The sequence below is a fragment of the Diplotaxodon limnothrissa genome, linkage group LG20 (genome assembly GCF_057381915.1).
Source record: "Diplotaxodon limnothrissa isolate DT_005_m linkage group LG20, D_limnothrissa_male_GT1.1, whole genome shotgun sequence".
Lineage (NCBI taxonomy): Eukaryota > Metazoa > Chordata > Actinopteri > Cichliformes > Cichlidae > Diplotaxodon > Diplotaxodon limnothrissa.
The window spans coordinates 5301349-5327216 of record NC_140615.1 but is presented as its reverse complement, the minus strand read 5'-3'; the positions used below and the strand labels follow the sequence as shown (position 1 = coordinate 5327216).

The 25868-nt window shown below is 40.9% G+C and overlaps 1 protein-coding gene across 1 annotated transcript; it reads left to right on the top strand.

Moving 5' to 3' along the window:
* The first annotated feature begins 1596 nt into the window (after positions 1 to 1596).
* Positions 1597 to 25182, top strand: kcnc4 (potassium voltage-gated channel, Shaw-related subfamily, member 4). Its single transcript, XM_085345642.1, has 4 exons — positions 1597 to 2515; positions 18794 to 19730; positions 20400 to 20576; positions 25115 to 25182. The coding sequence occupies exons 1-4, from the start codon at positions 1901 to 1903 to the stop codon at positions 25180 to 25182; spliced, it is 1797 nt and encodes a 598-aa protein (XP_085201768.1). The 5' UTR covers positions 1597 to 1900.
* Positions 25183 to 25868: the final 686 nt, after the last annotated feature.

Here is a 25868-nt window from a genome sequence, read left to right as displayed (position 1 = left end):
AAGCATAAAAAATGTATATGAAAACATGTTAGATGCCAAACAAGAGTTTGAACACATGCACACTGTAGGTGTGCTATGAGTGTGTATGACAGACAGTTTTACTGCTGCACCTCTGTTAAAACAAACCAACCCAAACCTACTTTTATTTTGTTTTATACCAAACATGCTTTTCTTGCCTGCATTACCCAAAATGCAACAAGCACAGCCGGTTTATCACACTTTGGTAGCTGCAGACTGCAGAGATATAGCAAGTTTACATCTTTCTAGCACCTCCAGATTTGCTCATATTTTCAGTTTTAATATTCCCCCCCAGACTTTTACAAATTTCTGCAGCTCTCTCTGAAGAGATTTATACAAATATTTCCCTCATAGAGCTGTGCTAACTGCCTTTAGCTGTAAACAGTAAACAGACTTTATTGTATACTGCAAGTGTTGTCAGCTCTGTGTAATATTAGTACTTTTATGTCAAAGGGTCTGCACACAAATCACACTCACTGAAAACTAAGCAACTCATTTAAACATGTTGTTCACTGAATGATCCTCTAGGTGGCGAAATCAGGACGTTAGTTTACTAAAACCACTGGCCATAAGCGCTACCTGTTGGAGCACTCTGTACACTGTAACAATAACAACCGAAAAATAAAAAGAATCTGAATCATCACCACCTTGAGGCTACTCCTGATAAAAATCCCACCTAAACCTTCTGGATATTGGTGGGTATGTGATCAATCTTATTAACTCAATTTAAGTTGGTTATCTTGTGTGACTATAATATAAACTCCTACCAGCATGCATGCAGTAATGCCATGAAATAAAGGTATTCTGCGTTACAGTACACAGTAGTTTATTTATTCTCCCCCACGGCTGTTTGCGTTTTATACCCTTGGCACGCTTCCTTAATGTGACGCTACACAATTACAGGTGCTGGTGACAAATCAGAGGTCAGTAGTCCCCATGGTGACTCAGAGCTGAATATGTACAATAAAGGCTGCAAAGCGTAAACGGGCTTAATTAAACCGAGTTTCATTCTCACGCACACGCACAAACACAAAGATGCACACCTCACCACCAGTCCATCCTCTCGGTCTAATTAGAGGGAGTGGTTCAATAGTGCGCCAGGCTTCGGCAGACAAAGGGTTAAACTGCTGAGGCAGTTGAGCGCACCATCCAACCGGGCTGTGTCGCTAGGGGAAGATATAGGGTACTTGTGGAGAAGCAACAGATCTCAGCTGGAAAACAACCCCACATCTGGCACGCGGGACGACCAAATCTGAGGAGGAAAAATCTGTCAAATTTTTCACTGCATGATTAGATGGACTGGACCAGTGGATCAATCTCTGACTTCCAAATCACGAGCAGGGGCGAGAAAAGTTGCCAATATTAGTTGTGGATTTGATTTTGGCGCTGCAGAATTTGGATATTTTTTTGTTTTTTTTTTAGAAAGGGGGAGATGATCGTCACATGTTTTCTGACTTAGCGTTTTCTCCTATAGGAAATACCATGCGTAAAAGCCAATATTCTTTTTTTCCCTGGCAATAATATGTCTTCGTGGACGGGAAATAAGTCCAACATCTTTGCGCCCGTGGACAGGAATTAAGTATAACATCTGGAGGCAACAACTCAAAACACCTTGTCCAATCTATTCGACTAAAACGTTTACAAACACCGATCGAGTTCCACCACCCGCGTTTTGCTTTTTTCAGCCTCCAGACTGAGTTTGGTTACAGGTGGTTTTCATCGCGCTTTACCATTACTATGCACCTTAACAATCAGCAATAAACGAGCCACATGGGTGTGAAATGAAGGCTCACTTTGCTTTAATTTTCTGATTTTTTTTTCCAGCGGACAACAGTTTGAACCAGGGGCGAACAGCCAGTAGGTCTGCTCCCACTGCTTCTAAATGATAAGCTCGGTTTGTGTTTCGTCTTACCGAGGACGCAAGTCAGGCAACAAACCTCCGTCTAAATCATGTCTGAAGGAAGACATGGCCAGAGGGGAAGACTCGGATAAAATTATTATTAACGTAGGCGGCACTCGACACGAGACCTACAAGAGCACCCTCAGGACCCTGCCGGGGACGCGCCTGGCATGGCTAGCAGACTCGGAGTCGCAGGTCAGCTCCGACTCAGACATTGCGTCCCCGAGTGCCACCGAGTTCTTCTTCGACAGACACCCCGGCATCTTTGCGTACGTGCTCAACTATTACCGGACAGGCAAGCTGCACTGCCCGGCTGACGTCTGCGGGCCTCTATTCGAGGAAGAGCTGGCGTTTTGGGGTATAGACGAGACTGACGTGGAGCCATGCTGCTGGATGACCTACCGGCAGCACCGGGACGCGGAGGAGGCCCTGGAGATATTTGAACCGCCCGACCCAGAAGACACCGACGACGAGAGAGAGATGCCGAGGAGGTTCGGCATCGAAGACGTCCCCAACAGGTCGAGAGGCTGCCGCGAAGTTTGGCAGCCAAAGATCTGGGCGCTGTTTGACGACCCGTATTCATCTAGAGCAGCCAGGGTGAGTTCAGCAGGCGGCCCTTTAACGGCCACATGTCAGAGTGCGTCCGCAAAAGCCCGCTGTGTCATTCCAACTAGGAAAAAAGGCGCACATGTTGTCCAAATCAACAGATGTCAGCCAGTCAGGCTGCAGCAGCTACTGATGCAGCTACAGATCTGTAAACTGTAACGTGGCTGTAGCTGTCTGTATTTATCCAGTCTGCGCCTTGTCTGTCTGTTTTTAGGACATGACAGCTTTCAGGCCAAAGTTTATATCTTTACATTAGTTTCACTGACTGTTAAAAATATAGTTTTTTAGTTGAACATCAGGATTAAAAGGAACATTATGCAACCACTAGTCTTAAACAATTACAAATGAATTATAAATGATAGTTTAGAGATTAATATTCTTTTTGTTTGACAAGTTTTGAATAGATTGAAATAATAAATTGACAAAAGTATGTAGAAAGCTCTCTTTTGTTTCAAAAAGTGTGCTAAGAGTCTGACCTTGGAGAGTTTTCTGTGCTATGAAGTCAGGCTTTATAGTACATCCATCCGTTGTCTTCCACTTCTCCAATTCAGGCTGGTAGAGCAGCTGGAGCCAATCCCATCTGGCTTGGAGCAAAGTCTTGCAGCCAAATTCAGCATGTAACATCTGCTCTAGCATTGTTCTTCAGTACATGTTTTCTCTGTTTTGCTACTCTATACATCTACTACAATACACAAAGAAAAAATCTTTTTAGCCCATCATTCAAACACTCTTTATTTGACAGCTGCTTATACTTTTAAGAAGCATTTCTTATTATCTTACACTGCAGTTTTTACACCATACAGTGCAGGAGTCTGTGTAGTCGTGAGTTCATTTAAGAAACTGTTTGAACCCCACTGAGTTAAAATGATCACACATTTAACAAAAAAGCAAACATCCAAAGCTGCAAAAAGCAAATGAAAATATATCTTTCAGAACGCCACTGAGGGTGGGGGAGTCCTTTGGTATGCCTTTTAGGTCTTTTGAGACAGTTATATATGAGAATGCTGTAGTGTTTTTGCTTTAGTCCAAGACAGACATCTACTAAGATTTTAGACATATACACTATTCAGCTATTTCACAGCAACTCAGTGCATTTAAGCATGAAAACATGGTCAAGATGACCTGCTTTTCCTACACAACCATTTTTATGATTTACAGAGAATGACATGAAAAAGACAGTCTATCCAGTCACTTCTCTGAGTTGTTGTCAGAAGTCAAAGGAGAATAGTCAGATTACTTCAAGCTGATAGGAAGGCAACAGTAACTCAAATAAGCACTCCTTACAACCAAAGTAAGCAGAAAAGCGTATCTGAATGCAAGACTCATCAAACCTGAAGGCAGGTAGGCTACATCAGCAGAAGACCACACCGGGTGCTACTCCTGTTAGCTATGAACAAGAAACTAAGGCTACAGTTCACACAGGATCACTAACATTGGTGAATATAAAACAGAATAAATGTTGCCCAATCTAGCAAGCCTTAATCTATACTGTGACATTTAGATGCTAGGTTCCAAATTTGGCATAAACAACATGAAAGCACGGATCTCTCCTGCCTTGTATCATGAGTTTAGGCTGCTTCTCGTGATGTCCACAGTGTACCCATCGTCTGATGGCTGCTTCGAGCAAAGATAACACACCATGTCGCAAAGCTCAGATCATCTCAAACTGGTTTCTTGAACATGGCAATAAATTCACTGTACTCAAATGACCCCCGCAGTCACCAGATCTCAATCCAACAGTGTACCTTTGAGTTGTGGTAGAACAGGAAATTCACATCATGGATGTGCAGCAGACAAATGTGGAGCAGCTGTGTGAAGCTGTCATGTCAATATGGACCAAAACCTCTGAGCAATGTTTCCAGAACCTTGTTTAAATCTATGCCACAAAGAATTAAAGCGATTCTGAAGGCAAAAAAGGCAGTGCAGGCAGTCAAAGCAAAGTGTACATAATAATGGTCAGTTAGACCTCGAGGTCTGTCTCTGTTTAATATCATATGAAGAAACAAAAAGAAATTGAAACAGACTGCAGTATTTGGAAGTTAGGAAGTGCAGGGATCTGTTAAAAAGTAAGATCTCTACATCAGTCAAAGCTGCAGAGCATATGAAAATCCATGAGTTAAACATTTTACGTTTTAAAAAACAACACACAAAAAGCTTCATGATGCCTCACTCTGAAAAAGCGATGCTAAGTACTGTGGATTTTTTAAGGACCTGAGCTCTTCAGGATCCAAACCTTTTACTGTGCTCTCCACACATTTGTTGTGCTGTTGATAGCTATAAAACATTACATATTTATGTATTGATCTGTACAAGAAATTCATTTTTTTTCTAAAATGCATTTCAATACCTGAATTTTCTCTGAGAGGCTAAACATCTCTTTCAATCATGTGAATAACGTTTTTTTTTCTCCCCTAAATATACGTTACGAAATTGTGGCAAAATACTGAAAATAGCAAAAATGCTGTTTCATGACAGGAATACAGAGCCGGTGAAGTGTTCCCACACATCCTATTCAAGGTTTGCACTCAAAAGGTGCTCAGAAAGATGAGTGTTTAAAAGGCTGCAGAAGCATAGACCCGTGTACCGTAAATCACACCGTATTAATCAGTAGATGGACATCTGCTGTACTTACACTAGTGCTATAAAAAAAGCTAAAAGGCTAAAAAAAAGCTAATCATTTGTTAAAATTTTTTTTAAGAAACTTGACTGTGCTTTTGCCAATGCTAAGTGACATGTGAGTAAGGTTTTATGCAAAGATCTGCATGATATATAAAAAAAAAACAACCCCAAAAAACAGAGATCTCAGTTATTTATCAGATTTGGTTTATAAAAAAAAAAGGTTCCCATCTTTCCACGGGGGGTATCATCCTGCTGTAAACATTTTGAAAGCATGCTATAGCTAATGGCTCAGCAACAAAAGCAGGATGCTTATTGAAGTAAACATGAAAGCAAGTATCGAGTATCATTTGCAAGAGTTTTTTCGGCAAAAGGCCAGGAGCTTTCATCGGGCAGAAAGAAAAATACATTTAGCTCAGGAAGGAGAGGGGCTCATGCTAACTCTAATTTCTATTTGTCTGTTTGTGCAGTTGAATAGTCTGTTCAAACACTCTCACAGCATTGCCGAAGAATAATGTTCCCGCTGCACGCCAGCGACACTACAAATAGTGTTTATTTTAGCTTCTCGTCCAGGTGGCATTCGCAGGCTGTCGCTGTTGAGGAGCCCACATCTCTGAGTCACAGCTGCCACTGCGTCGGTGTCGTCTGAAGATGACCCGCGCTGTGCCTGCCAGTTAATCACGTCTGTCTCTCACCGCTGAATATTTGTAAATTAATCAATTAGGATTTGTGAAGTTTTGTGAAAGATCTACATGTGAAGCTTTCTGAAATATTGCAGAAGGGAGGCGGATAATGGAAATGGATAAGATCCTCTTTATCCATTTCCATTCCAGCCACTTCATATATGTATGTTTACTCTGTGTGCATTCTGAGAGCATGCTTTCTGAAAGGATGTGGGGCTGAATTTTGAGGGACTCACATTACCTTTATGGCCTTTTTATTTCAGAGAGCCTCTAAGCTCATCTCAGGTAATGTGATTCCTAAAAGCTGGAGGGAAGTTAATCTGTCCATCATGTAAGCCACATCCTCTTTGGGATCAACCAAGACTGGAGATGCAGCTCTTTTAAAGCGAGCACATGAGGCCATTATACTGCGAGTTCACAGAGTGCAGTCCCCTGGGAACATTTAATAGAGCCCAGAAGAATGCGCTACTATACATTTTATGCATCTCCAGTTTATGTTAGACCAAGAAAGAATTTCTCCTCAGGTTCTTCTCAGCTTCTGTTTTCAACTCAATTTACTGAAGAAAAGTAGCCACCTGTATGTTGGCTCTTTATGTTAGCGCCATCAAAGACACCACGTGATCTTATAGGGCTGCCCCATTGAGCGTAGCAGCTTTGCTACGTGTTTACTCTCAGGTCTAATTTTCAGAGTGTTTACACTCACATTAAAGTGGCTCCATAGCGTGGTGGATTACACATTCGCTTGGCGAATGAAAGGTCACTGCTTCTATTCCAGCTGAAGACACAAATCATCTTTGCGGTTGCATCAGGAAAGGTGTAAAACTGCCAGATCAAACGTGTGGAACTACTGTGGTAACAAGTAGTAACAAGGGAGCAGCTGAAAGTAGCTAATACTTATTCATATGTACATAAAATTGCAGATATATTTTTTCTGCACTATTGAACTGTTGATCTGTTGGTTACATCGAATGTATGTGATGAACTTGTCCTAAAAAGTGAAGCCAGTGTGTTAAACATGCATTCTTTATAATGGCTAGCATGGACAAAGTTCTCTGTTTGGGGGGGAAAAAAAAAAAAATTGATTGTGTTGAGGGTCAAAGGTCAAACTGTCCCCATTTATGGGTTGTGCCACACTTTTCACAGTCCGATACAAGTCGGTCACCATTCAAACTATGACTCCAGAATGTGCTAGGTTTGTTGCAAATAATTGGATGCGGCGAGGAGAGGCAGGTCTGACTGTGAAACTGCATGCTCCTTAAGATCTTGTGGTTGAAAGGGCATTAGTGGATGAGGCACACAGATGACCCCTTGATTTTAAATTCGATTTTTAAAGTAGATTTCAGTCAGTGTAACTGAAAATGAGTGGCTGAGCCCAAAAACATTAGCAGGAAAATCTTTACAGATGTTACGATGGAAAACTGTTGTCCCATACAGTTATATAGGACCAGAAATCTTTTTGTAATCACAGCTATCATCATCTGTTGGTCTTCATATAGAATATAACTTGCAGCACTTCTGCATTGGCTTAATTTTTCTGAAGCCACATCCATGTTTTATACTGGCTATGGTACGGGCATTAGCTGATCAGTTCCATCCTTGAATCTAAAAATGGTCATGTTCTCTTTAAAAAAAGAAGAAGCCCCAAACAAAAAATCCTAACAACAACAGAGGCTAAAATCAGAATGCACAAATCATTATGGGGTTTCATGGTGGCTATGTCCATCTTTTATACATACTATAATACAATAACTATTAAACACATCACCAATTTTATAATTAAATACATCTAAAGGTGCCATTGACATGAAATTCTCACCAAAGGGATTCTAAGAATGGACCAAAATCGTACCTGAGAAATGCATGTGACTAGTTCCTCCATACAGGAAGCTGTCATCACCAGCAAAGGCTTGTGACAAAGTATTAAATACGTTTCAGTAGGCATGTTCAATACTTTTTCCCTGTATCATTTCTCATTATTACACATAAACTATGGGCATCTATGGATTCATTTCTTTGTATGTGTGGACTAGATAGTTTGTGAGATTTTCATGTCAGTGGCACCTTTAGAAATATATTAACTTAGAAATTTGGTGATGTTTTCAATACTTATTTTACCCACTGTATACAGGCTATGTTTGGGCCGTCATTTAGCCACAAGCTCGTCCTAAATTGTTCAGTCTATCAGTTTAAAGTGGAATTAAACAAATAGGTTTAAATACTTTCAACAACCTCTAATAAATAACACATTTCTGTTGTTGTTTTTGTTGTTTTTGGTGAAAGTACAGAAAATAGGTCGTGTTGATATTATATTATTTCATCATTGTCTGTATCTGTATTAAAGATTGCTGATCTTCTCCACAGTCCATTGGGAGGTGAGTTGTCTCTGCTGATGAAAAAATATGGGTCTAAATGTGCTGCTGCCCACTTGGCTGCATAAATCAACCAACAGAGGGCAAAGCATAGACTTTATAAAATATGGATGTAGCCTCTGGGTTTGAAAAGTGAGGTCAACATTAAAGTGCCTTAAACCTGCATTTTTTTCTCATTTCTTTTAGCATTGAAACCATCCCGATGACTTCATAGCTTAAAGTCTTACATTTTGGAATTTATTTTTCTGTGGTCCCCAATCAGTGTGCAGGTAGACAATGAAAGGGTTTGTGTTCCTGTGTCACTGACACAGTTCTTTGCCTATGAACTTGCATCATGTCTCTCAAAGGAGCTTGCAAAGAAAAGCGTCTGGACTTCTTTAAGTTACTTGAAGACGTGGGGGGCCAGGTGGGGCCAGGTTTCACAATGAACTCACCCGAAACTCTGGCTGATTGGGACCCACACCCAGTTTCACACCTTGGCTCAGGCGATTAGAGGATCATCAGGGGGTCCTTTTGTCCCTCTGTGGGGGGTTACTCTCACTAGGTTTATATCTGGGACTCTCCACCATTTGACCTTAGAACTGAAGAAGCTTCTCGGATGAGAGGTGAAACGTCTTCAAGTAACTTAAAGAAGTCCAGACGCTTTTCTTTGCAAGCTCCTTTGACTACGATGACCTGGATGACTGAGAACCTTCACAGACATCATGTCCCTCAGTTTAACTGTCAGTCGGTCGCTGGCTTGTGATGTCTGATTGCAAAAAAATCTAAGATAACTAAAAAAAAGCTCAGCTGGAGGCTTCATAATAGGATTTTATATCCAGAGAGTCTCTATATCATCTATAAAGAGGCTCTGAGGAAACATCTCTTTGCAATCCTTTTTGTGACATGTGACAGTTAGACTTGACATCAGCATTAAGTTTAGACTAGCGCTTTCTTCCATAATGCAATATTTCATTAGTTCCAGGCTTGTTGACTATAATTAATTACGGCTGTGGTAATGGGCTACACATTTTTAATCTGTGGTGAACAATTAAAGCTGTCTTTCCCACAGAAAAGAGCATTGCATTTTTCTCCCACAGAGAGGCAAAAATCAATTAATATCAGTAAACCAAGCGACAGACTGATGTGGGATTCTTGAAGTCTGCTGCATTTTGAGTTTCCTGTTTGACTGATTGAATTTTGTCTCAGATATACATATAGATATATATTTTTAATGAGTGACATTAAACTAGATTACATACCATGACTCAGTTTTTTTTAAAGCCCCCATGAGGAGACTGTTTTTGTGTTTTTATGCTATATAAATTCATTGAAACTATATTGATATTGAACTAACTATCGATCACATCACAGCTTGATGATCACAGCTTTGCACATTACTGGTTATGAAAAACATCCAGAGTTCGATGCACAGCTGACAAATAATTAAAGTGTGTTCTGAGTGAAACACTAACCTTTCTGGGATCAGCTTTCACAATGCCAACACCTCTCTCCTGGCTGCTCTGTGAACTGAACACAGGATTTGATTTTTCGCACATCATCAAAGCAGCACAGCCTTGTTAAGGAGACTTTCTAACAGCCACCGGTCTCAGTGAAAGAGATATAATCCTGTGTGATTATACTGGTTGTTTACTCTGCTCAGTTCTCAGCTGTTTGCTGAAAACAGTTCAGTGTCTGGGATGCCTGCACATAGTTGCAGACTTTGTTTTGCAGACAAAAAAATAAATAAATATGCATTACTGAAAATATCATGTTTCTTTATTTTTTATTTCATTTATTGATGCAGATTTTTTTTTTTTAAAGCTATTTGAATGCCGCATTGATATAATACGTTTAACTTAATGCATCTGCACATTTTTACATCTGCCAAAGGCTCCTTTTCACTGGCTGCTATTAGAGGACACTTGAAAGGATTTGATTGATTATTTTCATGCATTCTGACATTTGAAAGGCTTGACTTTGCACTATTTTTTTGAAATCCCGACATCAAATATATGTGCAGTCTTTTTTCTTTTTTTTAATTTCAGCTGTTAGGAATTACTTCAGTCAATATTTTAAGATACTGCAACAGGATTGTCTTTGCTCAAAGGTCAGTGCCAGAGCTTTCAACCACATCCCATATACTTCAGCTGGCTGGAGAGTGTCGGTGGTTGTAAATAGAAGGAAGGCGTTTGGTGGAGTATTTGGCATCAGATGTGCAATTCCAGAGGTTGAGATTTGTATTGAGACAACTGATGCTATCCACATGTTTCGAGTGTTCACAGAGTAGGTGCTGTGCTGGCTGTTTGTGACTTGTTGCTAGATGTTACAACACTGGTTGATTTTGTCCATGCAGATCTCTCCACCTCCTTATTAAGTATATTCTGTTTTGTGGAGGAGGCACCGTGTCACTAATCTTATGTTGTGTCCCTGCTAACACACCCTGATCAGAAATGAATGGTAGTTAAAACTGAAGGTGACGTAATGCCCCTTTTAATTGATTTGGAAATAAATGTTAGAACTGCCCCTTAGATCTCCTTAAAAAATTTGTCTCATTTTATGCATGCTCGCTACCAGCTTGTCAAATATTTCTGGTTCCATGAATCTATAAATTATAAATATCTGGTAATGAACCACTCCTTTCCAGATAGCCGGGAGAGGAGTGGAGATTAATTCATTCACGTCCCGGCTTGCAGACGTGAACAAGTGTGACATGAATTCTAAGAAAATCTCGGTAGTAGCTGCTGTCATTGCCTTTGGAGCTGCTGATTGTTCAGAAGGCTCATTGTTTTGGTTTCTGCATATAGCCTGTCCATATTAGTAACAGAGTGTACTGTTCAACAGCTGGAGGTGATGCTTGTGATAGGATTCTCCAGCTGCTGTGCACTTATGCACAGCCTGCTGCCTGTTGTGTGTCATGTTATGGCTCCTTGTTCTGCTTTTCCCAGCTGGGACCTGGCTGCTGTCCCCTCTGGGGACCTCTGCTCTGTCTGGACGCTCACGCATAGTGACCTTGGATTGTCTTTTTGGCACCTGCAGTATTAAAAGGGTGACCAGGTGTCTCGCTTTATATTGGACTGAACAACATTTTTATCCTCTTGTCCCCTCTCCCATAATTTGGCATTTTGGTTGTCTAAAGTTTACAAAAGTCAACAAATGTCACTTATGAGAAAGGTGGCTGAAAAGATGATATGCATGCATATATACCCGTGTCAGTGGTAGTTGTTTTACACTCAGGTGTAAAAAGAGAACCACATAAAAAAAACACAAAACAAATTAACTTCCATTTAAACGTCGACTCCATCCAATCCAGGTTTGGGCATCCTCGCATCCTCTTTGCCCCACGTTTAGATTGTTGATATCGGGTTATGTATTAAATAACCTCAAATGTGTCTCTCTACTCCGTTGCTGTCGACTACTTAATATTTTCCCCATATCATTAAATGAATGAGTGGTCAATCCACAAATCATTATCAGCTCTGCAGTTCTCAGATCTACCACACTTTGTTGTAAAAAAAATAAATAGAGATAATAAATATCTATTGTATATATCAGCCTAGAAACAAACTGTTGATCAAGTGGCAACCCAAAGCACGAGCCAAAGACAGAAGGTCTCCATTTGATTCAAAACATGTCTCCTAATGAATGTGACGTTCTCTGTCCCTGCTGCATGTGTCTTTACAAATCACTGTTCTGCATCAACTATACAAAGCGATGATATAGTATTCAATGTTTTTTGGCTTGTTTAGTTAAAATGAATAAAGCACCTTAAAATAATAAAAAATAAAATAAATGTCTCAAATGATGTCAAGCGATCTTAGCAGGAGACAAAGATATCAAAAAACATCCCATCCATCCATCCATGGCTGGGTTGGACAGCAGCATAAGCAGAGAAGCCGAGACCTTCCTTTCCCTAGCCACCTCATTTAGCTCATGTGGGGAAACACCAAGGCAACCCCAGGCCAACAGAGGCACATCATCTCTCGAGTGTGTCTTGGGACCTCAACACAGTAAGACATGTCTGGAACACCTCGTCCAGCAAACATCCTAATAAGATGCCTGAACCACCTCAGTTGGCTCCTTTTGATGTGGAATAGTAGTGGCTCTGCTCTGAGTCTCTCCCAAATGACTCAACGTCTCATCTGATCTCTAAAGCTGAGCTCAGACAAACTTTGGAGAAAGCTTGTATCTGCAGTCTCCTCTCGGTTGTTAGCCAGAGCTCTTGACCATACGAGGGTATGGCTGCAGATTAATAAACAAAAAACCTCAAACTGAATTAATGTAGCAACATAAAGTCACACTTTTAGATTCTTACTTTTTTCCTACAAGTTTTGACTATAAAGTAAAAGTTGCATGTATGAAAATAGTAATATGTGGCATCAGAAGTTTACTTTATATAAGTATACCCAGTTATTACAAATACAATATATCACTATAGATGTTATCGATACATTAATATATCAATAACAACTGAAGTGTCCGTTTATTCTTGCAGTTGGTTGAAGAGGCTCTAACTGTCACTAGCCATTGGAGCTTTGAGTAAGATCGTATGGCCTTGATCAGCAGACGGCAGCAGCTCAGCTGTCATCAGATTACAGTCATTACCAGTTACATCCCTGATCTGAACAGTGGTATAAGGACAGTGTCAGAGGTGAAATGTCAGCAAAAGTCATCAGAAATTGCAGCATTTCTGCTCATACAAATGGCAGAAACAGGCAGAATCACACAGAAGCACTTAAGCACAAATATGTTTAAAATTGAGCAAAAGTACCACGAATAGATGTAATTTATCCCCATTATGGCAAAACAAGAAGCAGGTAATGGAAGTATTTCAGACAGGCCAGAAATAACTGGGAAAGATTCAAAATTTACAAATAACTATTAAGCTACTTAAATATTGTCTCGATCTCAGCTTTCAACCCCAGCAAGATTATAGAAGCTGAAAAATAAAAAGCTCTGGCATACAGCTCGCTTGGCCTCACAGTGCTTTGGCTGTAAAGAGTCCTTATGGCAATCACTCCAACAAGGTGACTGTGTTGCGTTGAGTATCTGTTGCTGGACTACAAACGTGATGTTATGTCAGCTCTTAAATAAACTATACACATACATTTAAATACTGGAAGCTTTACTGACTGAGATAAACAGTCACCTACATGGATGTATAGAAATAACAGAAATATCACATCGTAGACTTCACTTTAACCCCAGGTGAATGGGCCATGATGCACATGCACAGAGCTGTAAAGTCAGGCTGTGTCATGTGATTGCACTCTTTACACTGACTATTTTATGAGAAGAGTAGCTGTCACTGCGTGTGTCAGGCCCCCTGAGATTCTTCCCTGTAGAGATGCTTCTGGCTGCAGTACCCAGCTCTGTTTAGTTGTGGGATAAACTGTTTGGCATTTGAATAAACTGACTGCTGTCAGACCCTTTTAAGCTCATCACAAGCTCCTGAACAACCACAGGACTCAAAGTGACTGCTGATCTGTTGTTATACCACAGGAGCACTTTCTGTTTGGTTAGGTTTTTTTTTCAAAGCCAAAAGTCCAACCATTTCCTCAGCTGTAAGAAAAATGTTTATTCATACTCCATACATCCATCTTCATCCGCTTTATCCGGGGCCGGGTCGCGGGGGCAGCAGCCTAAGCAGAGAAGTCCAGAACTCCCTCTCCCCAGCCACCTCCTCCAGCTTATCTGGGGGAACACCAAGGCGTTCCCAGGCCAGCCGAGAGATATAATCTCTCCAGCGTGTCCTGGGTCTGCCCCAGGGCCTCCTCCCAGTGGGACATGCCCGGAACACCAACCCCAGGAGGCGCCCAGGAGGCATCCTTGTCAGATGCCCGAACCACCTCAGCTGGCTCCTTTCGATGTGGAGGAGCAGCGGCTCTACTCTGAGCCCCTCCCGGATGGCCAGCCACCCTTTGGAGGGTGGCGGCTCTACACTCAGCTCCCTCTCCACCACGACGGACCGGTGCAGCGTCCGCATCACTGCAGCCTCCGCACCAATCCGTCTGTCGATCTCCCGCTCCCTTCTCCCATCACTCGCGAACAAGACCCCGAGATACTTGAACTCCTCCACTTGGGGCAGGAACTCGTCCCCGACCCGGAGTGGGCACTCCGCCCTTTTCCGGCTGAGAACCATGGCCTCAGATTTGGAGGTGCTGATCCTCATTCCCGCTGCTTCACACTTGGCTGCGAACCGTTCCAGAGCGAGCTTTATTTATACTCACCAGAATAATTAATGGCACTTGGAAAAAATAGATTATCAGTAGATGTGTGCAGCCAACATTTGGATCTGACTAATGATGAAACATTATTTTATTTTAAAACACTGTTGCAAGTGATGATAAGTAAGGAGGAAGAATTTTCCCCCTCTTCAACAGGTTCAGGAATGGCACCAACAAGATGTATTAACACTTCTGTGTCATCTGAATATTTCTGTGTTTTAATGTGAATTTAGAGTCACACAAAATGAAACTACCTCCACACTTAAAAGCGTGATGATTGGTGTTAATGATGGAGTTTCACTGTGGTGATTAGTTTGTACCTGCAGTTTGACACGTACAGATTTTAAATTCTACTGCTGGGTAGAAGATGTCTTTGGTAACACTGTGCGGCATGAAAATGTGCATAAAGGAACACATTTCAGAACTCAGGAATGACCTGATACAGTAGCTGATGTGTGATGTGTGTTTTCTACCCTCACATTAAATAAAGAATAGCATCTAGAATCTATATATATCTATAGATAGATATCACAAAAGATTAATTAGCATGGAAGTAATGAATATGTAGTTAAGTCTGTCTGCTTCTTATTTTGAGAAGAGCTTTGCACATTATATATTCTGGGTCTTTCAGTGAGGGAAGAGACGTAGATGTAGTTTTAAGAATTTATGACCAGGTAATTGAACTTTTATGAAACCATCAGACAGCAGCTATTATTCAAAGCAGATCCTTCCAACAGATCTCAAAAGGATCTTTAAATTTTCGCTGTCACAACGCCTGTCTCTAGTCAGTTAGACATTTGCTGTACAACCTGGTGGGAATTCTGCGTAGTTTGTTCCATTATGACTTCCACAGCTGCTTGGGAGAGTGCAGCCTCTTTCCTCATTACAAATAATGGTCTTCTACTCCTCACTCAATTATACTAACAATGTGTGATTAAAGGTTTTTGTGAAATGACAAAGTATTGAATGTTGAGGATGGATGGATGGATGAAGGGAAGGGAATTAACGTAGGAGGAGGAAGTTGTTGGAGTTAATGGCAGGAGGAGGCTCAATATGGGGGCAGGTGTTGTGTCACCTGAGCTGATTACGGCCCCCAGATAGTACCTGGAAAAAGAAAGAGAAGAGAGGGATGCCCATGATTGAATAAGAGGAGATGAGAGGAGGGAAGAAAAGATGAATGGATGGGAATAGAGAGCAATGAGATAAGGTAAATGGATGGGGGTGAAGAAAGAGTGGATTGGAACCAGACTGGACTGAATGGGTTTACAGAGCATAAGCAGACTTGACAGGTCATTAGATGAATATGTGGCTAATGTGTGCAGCTCTGCTGCCACGCCTAAAACAAGTAGTTAACATAATAATGTCCAACTTGGGCTTATGGTTTGGAAGCCCTGTTACTCTCGTTTACTTAAAGTTAGAGCGATTGGATATTATTCAGTTTGGTATTCTGCTGTATTTAGGTAGAGTTATTGTACAGCAGCTTGTGTAAATGTGTAATTACAAAGCATACATCTTGTGCAAGTTTTCTACCCCCCACTAAAGAAACTGGAGTCAGCTCTGTTGCCTTTCCATTATGCAAAGCTAACTTTGTATTCAGGCGGGAAGCCAGGGGGTAAATTTGGTTGAGCTACCACAAACACCACCACTCCAACATCCTCTTGATATAATTCACTGCTGACAGATGGAAAGAGATGACTAGTGAGAGCCTTTTATGAGACATTCAAACAAACTAGCAGCATCTGAAAAGCTACTTTTAGCTCCGGCAAATGTATAGATATTGGGGTATTTTTTAGCTTTATCATATAATTATGGTGTTGGTATAAAAAATTATTAGGCCTTTTTATCTTGACACATATATATCTATAATCAGTTCTTGCGCTGTTGTCCTATAACAGGTTTTGTCTGGTGTTTACACGGAGCTCCACCTTTCAGGGTTAACATTTGAGACCCTCATACAGCACGTGAAGAGGGACTGGGACAATGGGAAGTCCAGAGGGGGTTGATGAAATGCTGGCACCATGTTTTATTAATTGAGCCTGGAAAATGAGGTGCTGTAAAAGTGGCCGGGTCTTCAGAGAAGCTTAATTATTTGGTGCCGGCTGCATATCTGGCCCTTGTCTGCAAAAGCTTTCTAATAGGAAAGCACTGAAGAGACGACACATTGAAAATATATTTTATATGAGTATGCATGTCTGTGAGCTAGATACAATGAATGGAGATAAATTAGCGCTTAATTAAAAGCTTTTATTATTAGAGTCTATGTTGACATGGTTACACCCCTTAGTTTCAGTCACTAAAAGAAAATAATTGTTAAACATCATTTTTGTCTCTTGCGATCTGTGACTCTCACATAATGAGCACTGTTAGTGCTGATGATGTTTGGGGAAAACGTGCCTGCAGAGCAGGAGATCCTCCCGGGGCACAGTTTTGCTTTTACCTCCTTCCCAATAGTCCTGTGCCTCAGTCGTCATCTTCTCAGGGGATCAAAGCAGTGAGCACCTCAGTGTTCTACAGGGACAAATATAAAGGTTTTAGTGGTTACAAGCTCCACAATATGTGTTATGCGTGTTGATTTATCTATTTAGGGTTTGTTTTTTTTAAGTGTGCAGTATCAAGTTTACTCCAACTCCATCAGATGTCCACTTCTTATTGTTTTAGTCTAATTCCACTGTGAATTAATGTCCCCATTGAGCCTTTCAGTGCAGTATTTGTTCTTTTCCTCATGAGATTTAGCTGACTCATATGTGAGATTCCCTCAAGGGAGAAAAAATGGCAAAGTGCATGCAAGTTCCAGTTACATATTTATCCAGCTGGAAGGTTAGAAAGGCTGGAGAGGCACTACAATTTGCCCAGGTATCAGTAAACAATAAAGACATATCATGTATGAGTAAGCACACAGCGTTAACACAAACATAGACGCGCACAGCCATTGTGCTGGACCAGGTGAATGCTGTGGAGCCACATTGTTCATTTTGCCTGTCAGCAACCATAAAAGCTATTTGACCCTATTTTTCATACAAGGGAAGGCTTGCATGCAGAACACATGCTCTAAAACACGTACGGAGGCTGTAAGGCGTTCAGCATTCTCTCCTCTCAGTTTTGCATCAGGACACTCTGCTTGTTTTCCCCTTTCTGTTTCCTTTGTGAGTCATAGAGTGATTTGTGTTGTAAAAAATAAATAAATAAAATGATATGTTAAAGACTGTTCATATTATTTTTGCAGGTGTTGTTACTGTATTAGCACCCCCTGCTGTTTGTGCCCGTCTCAGCCAGCGTTATTAGAATCACGTCTTCTGTCAGCATGGTTCAGTCTATACGTTCATGGAAAGTAATTGGTGTTAAATTGGTCTGTTTTCTCTGAGAACATTGTCCTCGCTCTCCCACAGACAAAGAGCATTTTCAAATAAGCATAAAGAAAATGCCACCTACTAAGTAGAGCTGTTGAAGACAATCTGAACCATTATTTCCTGACAGGTAAATAGCATGCCCTGAGGAGGCAAAGTGGTAGAATAATGAGTCTGATGTTTCTGAGGGAGGGTTTCACTTGGACTGGATGACTAACTGTGAGCTTTTATTTCTTGAGCTTAACTATTCATAACATGTTCTTGCATTTGGTTCAAAAAATACATTCACTTTGTAAGTAATTATGAAAGCGCATGCCAGCAAGCCATACGAGAACTCATTAGGACCTTTGCTTTCATCTCAGTTACACAGATGATTAGTGGATGATTGTGAAGGTTTTGGATTTGGGTTTAGTTTACTTGGCAAAATTTTACATGGAGACATGTTTAAAAAATTGCGTTTGTTAAACCTGGGAAATTGTTTGAGTATAAATGTTAACTTTATTAATTCACAGCTATCTTGCTGCTGCATTAGTCAAGCTACTGGACAAATGTTCCTCTGGAAATGATTCCAGATATAATTTGGTTGTTTGTATGTGTCATATTGTTATTTTTTTACCTGCGTTTTTTGCATTCGGTCAGTATAGTTGGGGATACTGAGGGCTCATTTTTATCCTCCTATGTGAAACTCGCTTCACAGGCAATGATCAGTCACAACAAACTTAAATCATTAAGTTGTTGTGCCTGAGTTAAGTTTTCCAGTGATACATAAATACAGTGTTTGCTTATTGTCAGTCAACTGACGCTCATTACCTCCCCCAGTAATAAAATCCTTCAACACACGATAGTTGATTGGCACATCCTTTTTTTTAAACTTTGAAGTTTGAAGATAAAAGAGGTCTTATTATATATCGTGTTAATTGAAAACTCGTTTCTAGCATGGGCGCATCATGCAGATGGTGGTTTGAGCTTTAGAAACCCTATACTGGCTGTTCACTAATTGTGGGTTGACATAACATTGTATTGATTAATAGTCATTATCTTTCTCCTCCAGGGAGTTGCACTTGCCTCTCTCTTCTTCATCCTGGTGTCGATCACCACATTCTGCCTGGAGACCCACGATGCCTTCTATGAAGTGCGAAACCGGACGGACCATGTTGTACAGGGCAACATGACAAAGAACATCACAAGCAACGAAATAGTGACCAACCCAGTCCTCTTCACCGTGGAGGGCATCTGTGTAGTCTGGTTCACGTTTGAATTTCTGGTGCGCATAATATCCTGCCCAGACAAAGTAGTCTTCATCAGAAACACGCTCAACATCATTGACTTTGTGGCCATTCTACCATTCTACCTGGAGTTGGCTCTGAAAAGTCTGTCATCCAAAGCTGCCAATGATGTGCTAAACTTCCTCCGTGTGGTCCGGTTTGTTCGAATCCTCCGGATTTTCAAGCTGACGCGCCACTTTGTAGGCCTGCGTGTCCTGGGTCACACGTTGAGGGCTAGTGTCAATGAATTCCTCTTGCTTATTATCTTCTTGGCGCTAGGTGTGCTAATCTTTGCCACCATGATTTACTATGCTGAGCGTATTGGAATCCAGCCTAATGACCCCACAGGCTGCAATCACACGCACTTCAAGAATATCCCCATCAGCTTTTGGTGGGCAGTGGTCACTATGACCACACTGGGCTATGGAGACATGTATCCACAGACGTGGCTCGGCATGATGGTAGGGGCACTTTGTGCACTGGCTGGGGTGCTGACCATTGCTATGCCGGTTCCCGTCATCGTCAATAACTTTGGGATGTACTACTCGCTGGCTATGGCAAAACAGAAGCTGCCAAAAAAGAAGAAGAAGCACAACCCAAACCCTGATGCTCCAACTGACTCAGCCTCGTTTGGGAAGTCAGAAACAAACTCGCACAGAGACAGTACTCAGAGTGACACGTGTCCACTGGCTCCTGAGGAGAACATCAGTAGGAACCGCTCAGGTGAGGCTACAGTACAATTTTTAAACTCTCTAAAATGTCAGAGGCATGTTTTCTCACAAACCATTTGTTGTGGCTACCATGCAGGTGACGGTGTTTCACGTGCTCAGGTTTTCTGGGGCAGTTTTGTTTTTGAAGCACACACTATTTAACCTTAAGCAGTAACATGGTTTCACTGGAGATGCTTCCTGCCAAATGTTCTCTTTGTGGCCTCACTAAGAGTAGTGGGGGCAAAAAAAGTGTTTCAGTCTATGGAGATTATTTTATTACTTGAAATTGTTCTTGGCAGCACCAAAAAACCCCATCCATTCACTTGCAGTAGGTTGGAGGACAAACTTATGCATCATGTGTGAACCATGAAAACTGACCTTTTAATCTTAAGTTGCACTGTATCAATGTTGCACTGTAGTAGTAGTACAAAGAGCTATCGTGTTTCAAGTCTTGTACTTTGTAGGTTTTGTAGAGTTTGCTTGACAGATGAACTGCACTTAGTCACAATGACAGCATCATACCGGGATTAAATTACCTCTCCTAGCATCTCAGTCAAACTGGATTTCATCACAGAAAAATACCAGTTTTGTGCAATATACCTCTGTCTGCCTTTGTGTGGGCCCTCGGGTCTGTATCAACTTTGCCATTTATGTTGGCATGTATTTTTGTCTTCCTGTCCAGACTCCAAACAGAACGGGGATGCAAATGTGGCCCTTTCAGATGAGGAAGGCTGTAGTTTGACCCAGCCGCTGTCCCCCAGCGAAAAGTGGACATTGCGGTGTTCCCGAGGTCGAGACAAGAATAAGAAAGAGGGCACCTGCTTCCTCCTAACCTCAGAGAACCCCAGCGTTCAAACTGGTGAGTACGTACATGCTGCATTTGAGCCAGATATGAAGCTCCAAGTTTAGCATTTTGGCTGTCACTACCTTGTTGATTTGAAAAAATAAGTGCGGGTTGGATATGACTGACAAGCTGAGGGATACTGCATACTCACACAGAAATAACTTCCAGTTCTATGGTAGCATAGCCCGCTTTAGTGTCTGTTTTACTCTAAATTGGACCACTGTTTGTCATGGATCGGCTGTGTGGCAGGCGGGAGGAGGACCCAATCGCAAGATTCACAAACACGGGGATGAACTCAAAAGCAGCTTTATTGCTGACAGGCAGAACATAGGAAATACAGAACTCAACTAAACTGGGAATCAATAAACTAACACTCGTAGGGAGACACAGGGAATCCACACAGCAATGAGGGAGAACGCGACGCCGAACAGAGGGAGACGCAGACAGAAATACACAGAGGGTTAACGAGGAAAGTGGGAACACACGGGGAACACAGCTGACACAGATAATCATAACGAGACAGGGCGGGGTGAACATAACACTGACGGGAGACGGGCAGTCAAACAGGAAGTACAGAGGTTCAGACAGGAGGAGAGAGAGCACGGGGAAAACACAGACATAACGGGCTGGGGAAACATGAAACAACCACAAAGGGAGACGAGGGCTCATAAATACACAGAGGGCACACAGGGGGGAGAGAGAGCACGGGGAGAACTTAGACATAACGGGCAGGGGAAACATGGAATAAAACATAAGGAGAGACGAGGGCTCACAGATACACAGAGGGGCACACAGGGGGTAAAGGCCACGAAGGGAAAACACTTAGGGAACAACACAACAGGGCAACTCAGGAAACATGGCCTAAGGAACAAAATACAAAAATACAAGAAAACTAAGAATACTGGGCCAACATGGCCCAGGACCATGACACTGTTGCTATATTCAAGATATGTTAAAGCATCAACTGACAAAGTAAAGTTGTTGGAAAAATGTTAACTGGGGTAAAAAAAATCAAAAGAAAAGTAGGATCATTTTCACAAACAATTCCACTTTCTTTTGCAATGACTAGCATTACCCCTTGCTGGCTTTAGCCTTAACTTCACTTATGGAGTACATGCATGTAGATTTTTCTACACAGTTTATTCTAAAATATGGAGACAATTGACTATTTTCAACATCGTCATGCTAAAATTTTAACAATACCAATTTTTTGCATCAATACGTAACTCCTGATTTTATGTAAAATTATGACCTTATATGTTAAAATTACACCTTATATTATAAATTAGCTATGATAGTAAGTATAATTACTAAAGATCAAAGAGTTTAAATATGCAAGAGGCAACGAGGGAAGGGGAAACAGGTGGGGAACTAAACACAGCTGAAGCTATTTAAAGATAATGAGACAATGGAAGTCAAGCAGGAACACAACACAACAACAAGAACACAACGACAAGAACACAACAGCTACCAAAATAAGTAACAAATGGGAAACGCTTGACATAGAGAGGCTTAACACCAAGATATGAGGGGACACGGGGCAGGAATTAAAGTTAAACTATAACCATGCCGACAAACAGAAACTAGATTGCAAAATAAAGCGAAAATAATAGTAAGAAACCGAAAGACTGGATTGAACAACTAATCTTGAAGAAATCATGTAGGAAACATGTGCTAAACAAAGACTGTACAAAACAAAAATTCAAAGCTCAGGCAACAGCCCAGGTTCCATGACATACATGAAGAATACAAAGTTAAAGGGAATTTAATGTTTTTGTTTTATACTACAAGAATAATTCACAGATTGAGGAGAAAAAAAATGAGAAGAGGAGCAATGTTTTCTTTTTTCTTTTATAAAATATTTAGCCCTGAGGGGAACATGAATATCTTTACCAATTTTTTGGGAAAGATGTTGTATAGTTGTGGGATGAATGTTTTTGTCTTACCTGAAGTGTGAGTTTGATTGACAGAGTGATTGACAGATAATGCCATCACAGTTTCCTGCTGCTAGCAAGGCTAAAAGGAACACAGTGTTTTGTCTTTTTTCTGATTCTGAGTATGCAGAGTGCTAAGATGCTTTCAGTGGTGCTTATAAGCTATTCTAAACTTCATACCTACAGTACATGGAGTGTGCATTGTGTGGCAAGATATGAATACCTGTAAAAAATGACACACAAAAACACAAATGTTTAAGAAATGTAAAACATTAGTAGTTACTTGTAGCAAAGTTTCAATAATCATCATAAATTGTGCTTATAGTTGATCTAACAAAAAGAACAGAGAGATGAACAGCACAACGAATGTTTCGCAGGACCCTTCAAACCAGGTTGCAGCAGATCGCCCCGCCCCTCCCTGAGCCTGGTTCTGCCGGAGGTTTCTTCCTGTTAAAAGAGAGTTTTTCCTTCCCACTGTCGCCAAAGTGCTTGCTCATAGGGGGTCATATGATTGTTGGGTTTTTCTCTGTATCTATGAAGCACCTTGAGGCGACTTTTGCTGTGATTTGGCGCTATATAAATAAAATTGAATTGAATTCAAACACCTGTCTTTCACCTCTAAGGGAGTAAATCCTGTTTCAACCATTATTTACCACTCAGATCAATAGAAAATCAATTGAGCCCTAATTGCATCATCAATCTCTCTGTGTGCACAGTTAGTACTCAGGTTAGGATTAGTGCACAAGTGTTCGCAGGGTACCAAGCCTAGCATGTGAGGAAAAAATGATACAGTTAAAGACACAAGATGAAAATCATGACTTGAATTGTTTATTTATTTATTTATTGACTTCTAGATCACATCAGCACACATAACCGTGTAAGCTACACGTTTGTATGCAACGCTATTATTCTTAAACAGAAGATGGGGGGTGAGGGTGAGACAAAGTTGCTGTAATTCTGCTGTGACCCTGCCATCTCTGTCTGCTTGAATGACCGCTGCATCTCATGTCTGAGCTTTCCAAACTACCCAAAAGCCTCTTGTGAGAAGAGGCTCTATATTTGGCAGCCGTGGATTGATTCCTGACACCCTGAGCACTATCCAGTCAACATCCTGACAATTGTGTGCAAACAGTCCAACATTGCTGAAGGTGTTTTGCTGAAACCCTGCACTTTGCGGAGGTTTATTTCACTACCAGGGTTTATCATAACTGGAGCACTTATGGTAGCTTTTCTCCTAGGAGAGTACACCCATGTATTTTTTTAACAGCTCATTATACAGAAATGTTCCTGAATAACTTGTCATTGCCTGAAGATGTTGATGTAAATTGGTGCTAGTTATAATGGCATGTTGTCATATGAACAAAATAAAATATAATAAAAAAAGCATGCACAATTAAATCTGTCCTAAATGAGAAGAAGTGATGTTTGTGGACAGGTTTACTCAGGGGACGAAGTAATCTGTCACTATATAAATGTACAGCCTCACAAACACAATGAAAATGACACAAATGGGGTGAAACTGTCCGACCTTGGTTTCATACTGAGCTTTCTAATAATGGAAAATTGTCTGGTCAGCTCATGAGATCACCATATAAGCGCTATTCTGGTCACAGAGACAAAAACAATAGGAAGATGAGAAAAGCCAGAACACCTTAATACAAATCTGTGTGTGAGAGAGAGGAGGGGGGGTAATTCAATTCTTAGCCTGGTATCTGGTGAGTATGTACATAATGATATCCCAGTCTGTTACAGTGGATTATATCACACGTACACAACACATTTTAGTGCACATTATCTGCAAGAAGTGCTCAGTGTTTAGTGCTCAGTGCAGAATTAAAAAGAAAAAAAACTCAGTTGTTAGCCAACATTTGAAAGTCGCTTTTTAGAGCTATGTGGCAAAGGGAGATGGTTTTGGTGAGTTACAGGGTTACAGGATATAAAGGTACATCTAATATTTCACTAGGGCAGTGTGGCTGTAATTAGAGGAATAGATAGATGGATGCAGGCTTGAAGATGCCTGGATGGTTATCAGGAACAGGACAAAAAGACAGTGCTTTTGCAGTGACTAAGGTCATCACAGGGATTCAAAAGCACATTGTATTTGTGTATTTGTGATGAGATAACCACCCGTTTGTGTGCATAATAGTATAGCAAACAGTTCAAGTGCTGCAAGAGGAAGTGGCAGGAAGCTATACAGATGAGAAGAGGAAGGTTTTCCAAGCTCAAGCGAGCCGCCATATTCCCAAGTGATTCCTCAGATATGATTCCCACTAATAGGTTTCCATTAACAACACGGATGGTCACAGTGAAACATCTGGCTCCCATGTGAAGTTCAAATAAAAGTATTGTTTTTGTCTGTGAAATAGAGTTAAAATATTAACTGATTTGTTGGTTGTTGAAAATAAAGATTTTAATAGTCAAGAAATACGTTTAGTTTTATTATTATTATATGCATCCACATTTAGGGCTTCTTCTTTCCTAGGATTAATTAATAATGGAGGGAAGGGTGGTGACCCCGTTGTTCTTAGGTTATAGCACACTCGCTTGGGTCAGTTTCAGTGTTTTTTATGCTAAGTCACTATATTTCATTGTCATTCTGTCCTTTGTGTTTCCTGACAGAGAGCTGTAAAGACATCCTTGCGGCCACGGGAAACTATGCTCAGCCGGAGGTCACCACTCTGACCTGATGCTGATTGGCTATGAAAAGGAGAAAGAGCGTGATTTCCTCAGTGGCGTACACTTCCCTTCCTGAATGAACTGCTGAAGAGATTCTTTGAATTCAGGATGAGAACTTTTGTTTTAAGTTGCATAGCACATTTATCACTTGTACACTTACTTACATGTTAGAGAGCATTTTGCATGTACTGCATGCTCAAGCATTGTATGATACTCCAAAAAATGGCTACCATTCATATGCATTTTATTTAGTGGATATGTCATAGCTTGACTCCAAGGCTCTGAAAAAAGCATCACAGATTTATTCCAAAGTGACGTTAAGGTCACTTCTCTGCCTGATTTGAAGTCGAGAAAGTGTGATATCACATTCCTCCGTGCACCAGTTGAATCTGAATCTGGCGTTCGGTCACTATAATTCAAATTGAAGCCACACACTCGATAATCTGGGTTTTCAAAAAAGACACTCTTAGTCAACTTGGATTAAAAAAAAAAAGTAATTGTGAATATTACATTTTACAGACCTAAAACTTAAAGAAAGTTTTCAGGGGCTTTTGTGAGTCTGTTGTAAACATCCTTTTTTATGTGTTGTTACATTCGTTACCATGTTACTTTCTATTATCATGTGTCTATTTTGGGAGTCAACACACATCAGCAAAACCCCTACATTGTATAAGGAGTGAGAAAATCTGCTTGTGAA

What these genes read in the sequence shown, in the direction of transcription:
- kcnc4 (XM_085345642.1), top strand. Translation starts at nt 1,901, where the DNA reads ATGATAAGCTCGGTTTGTGTTTCGTCTTACCGAGGACGCAAGTCAGGC. An exon ending in ATTCATCTAGAGCAGCCAGG is followed by an intron (nt 2,516 to 18,793) that starts GTGAGTTCAGCA and finishes TTTCTCCTCCAG; the next exon opens with GGAGTTGCACTTGCCTCTCT. An exon ending in GAACCCCAGCGTTCAAACTG is followed by an intron (nt 20,577 to 25,114) that starts GTGAGTACGTAC and finishes GTTTCCTGACAG; the next exon opens with AGAGCTGTAAAGACATCCTT.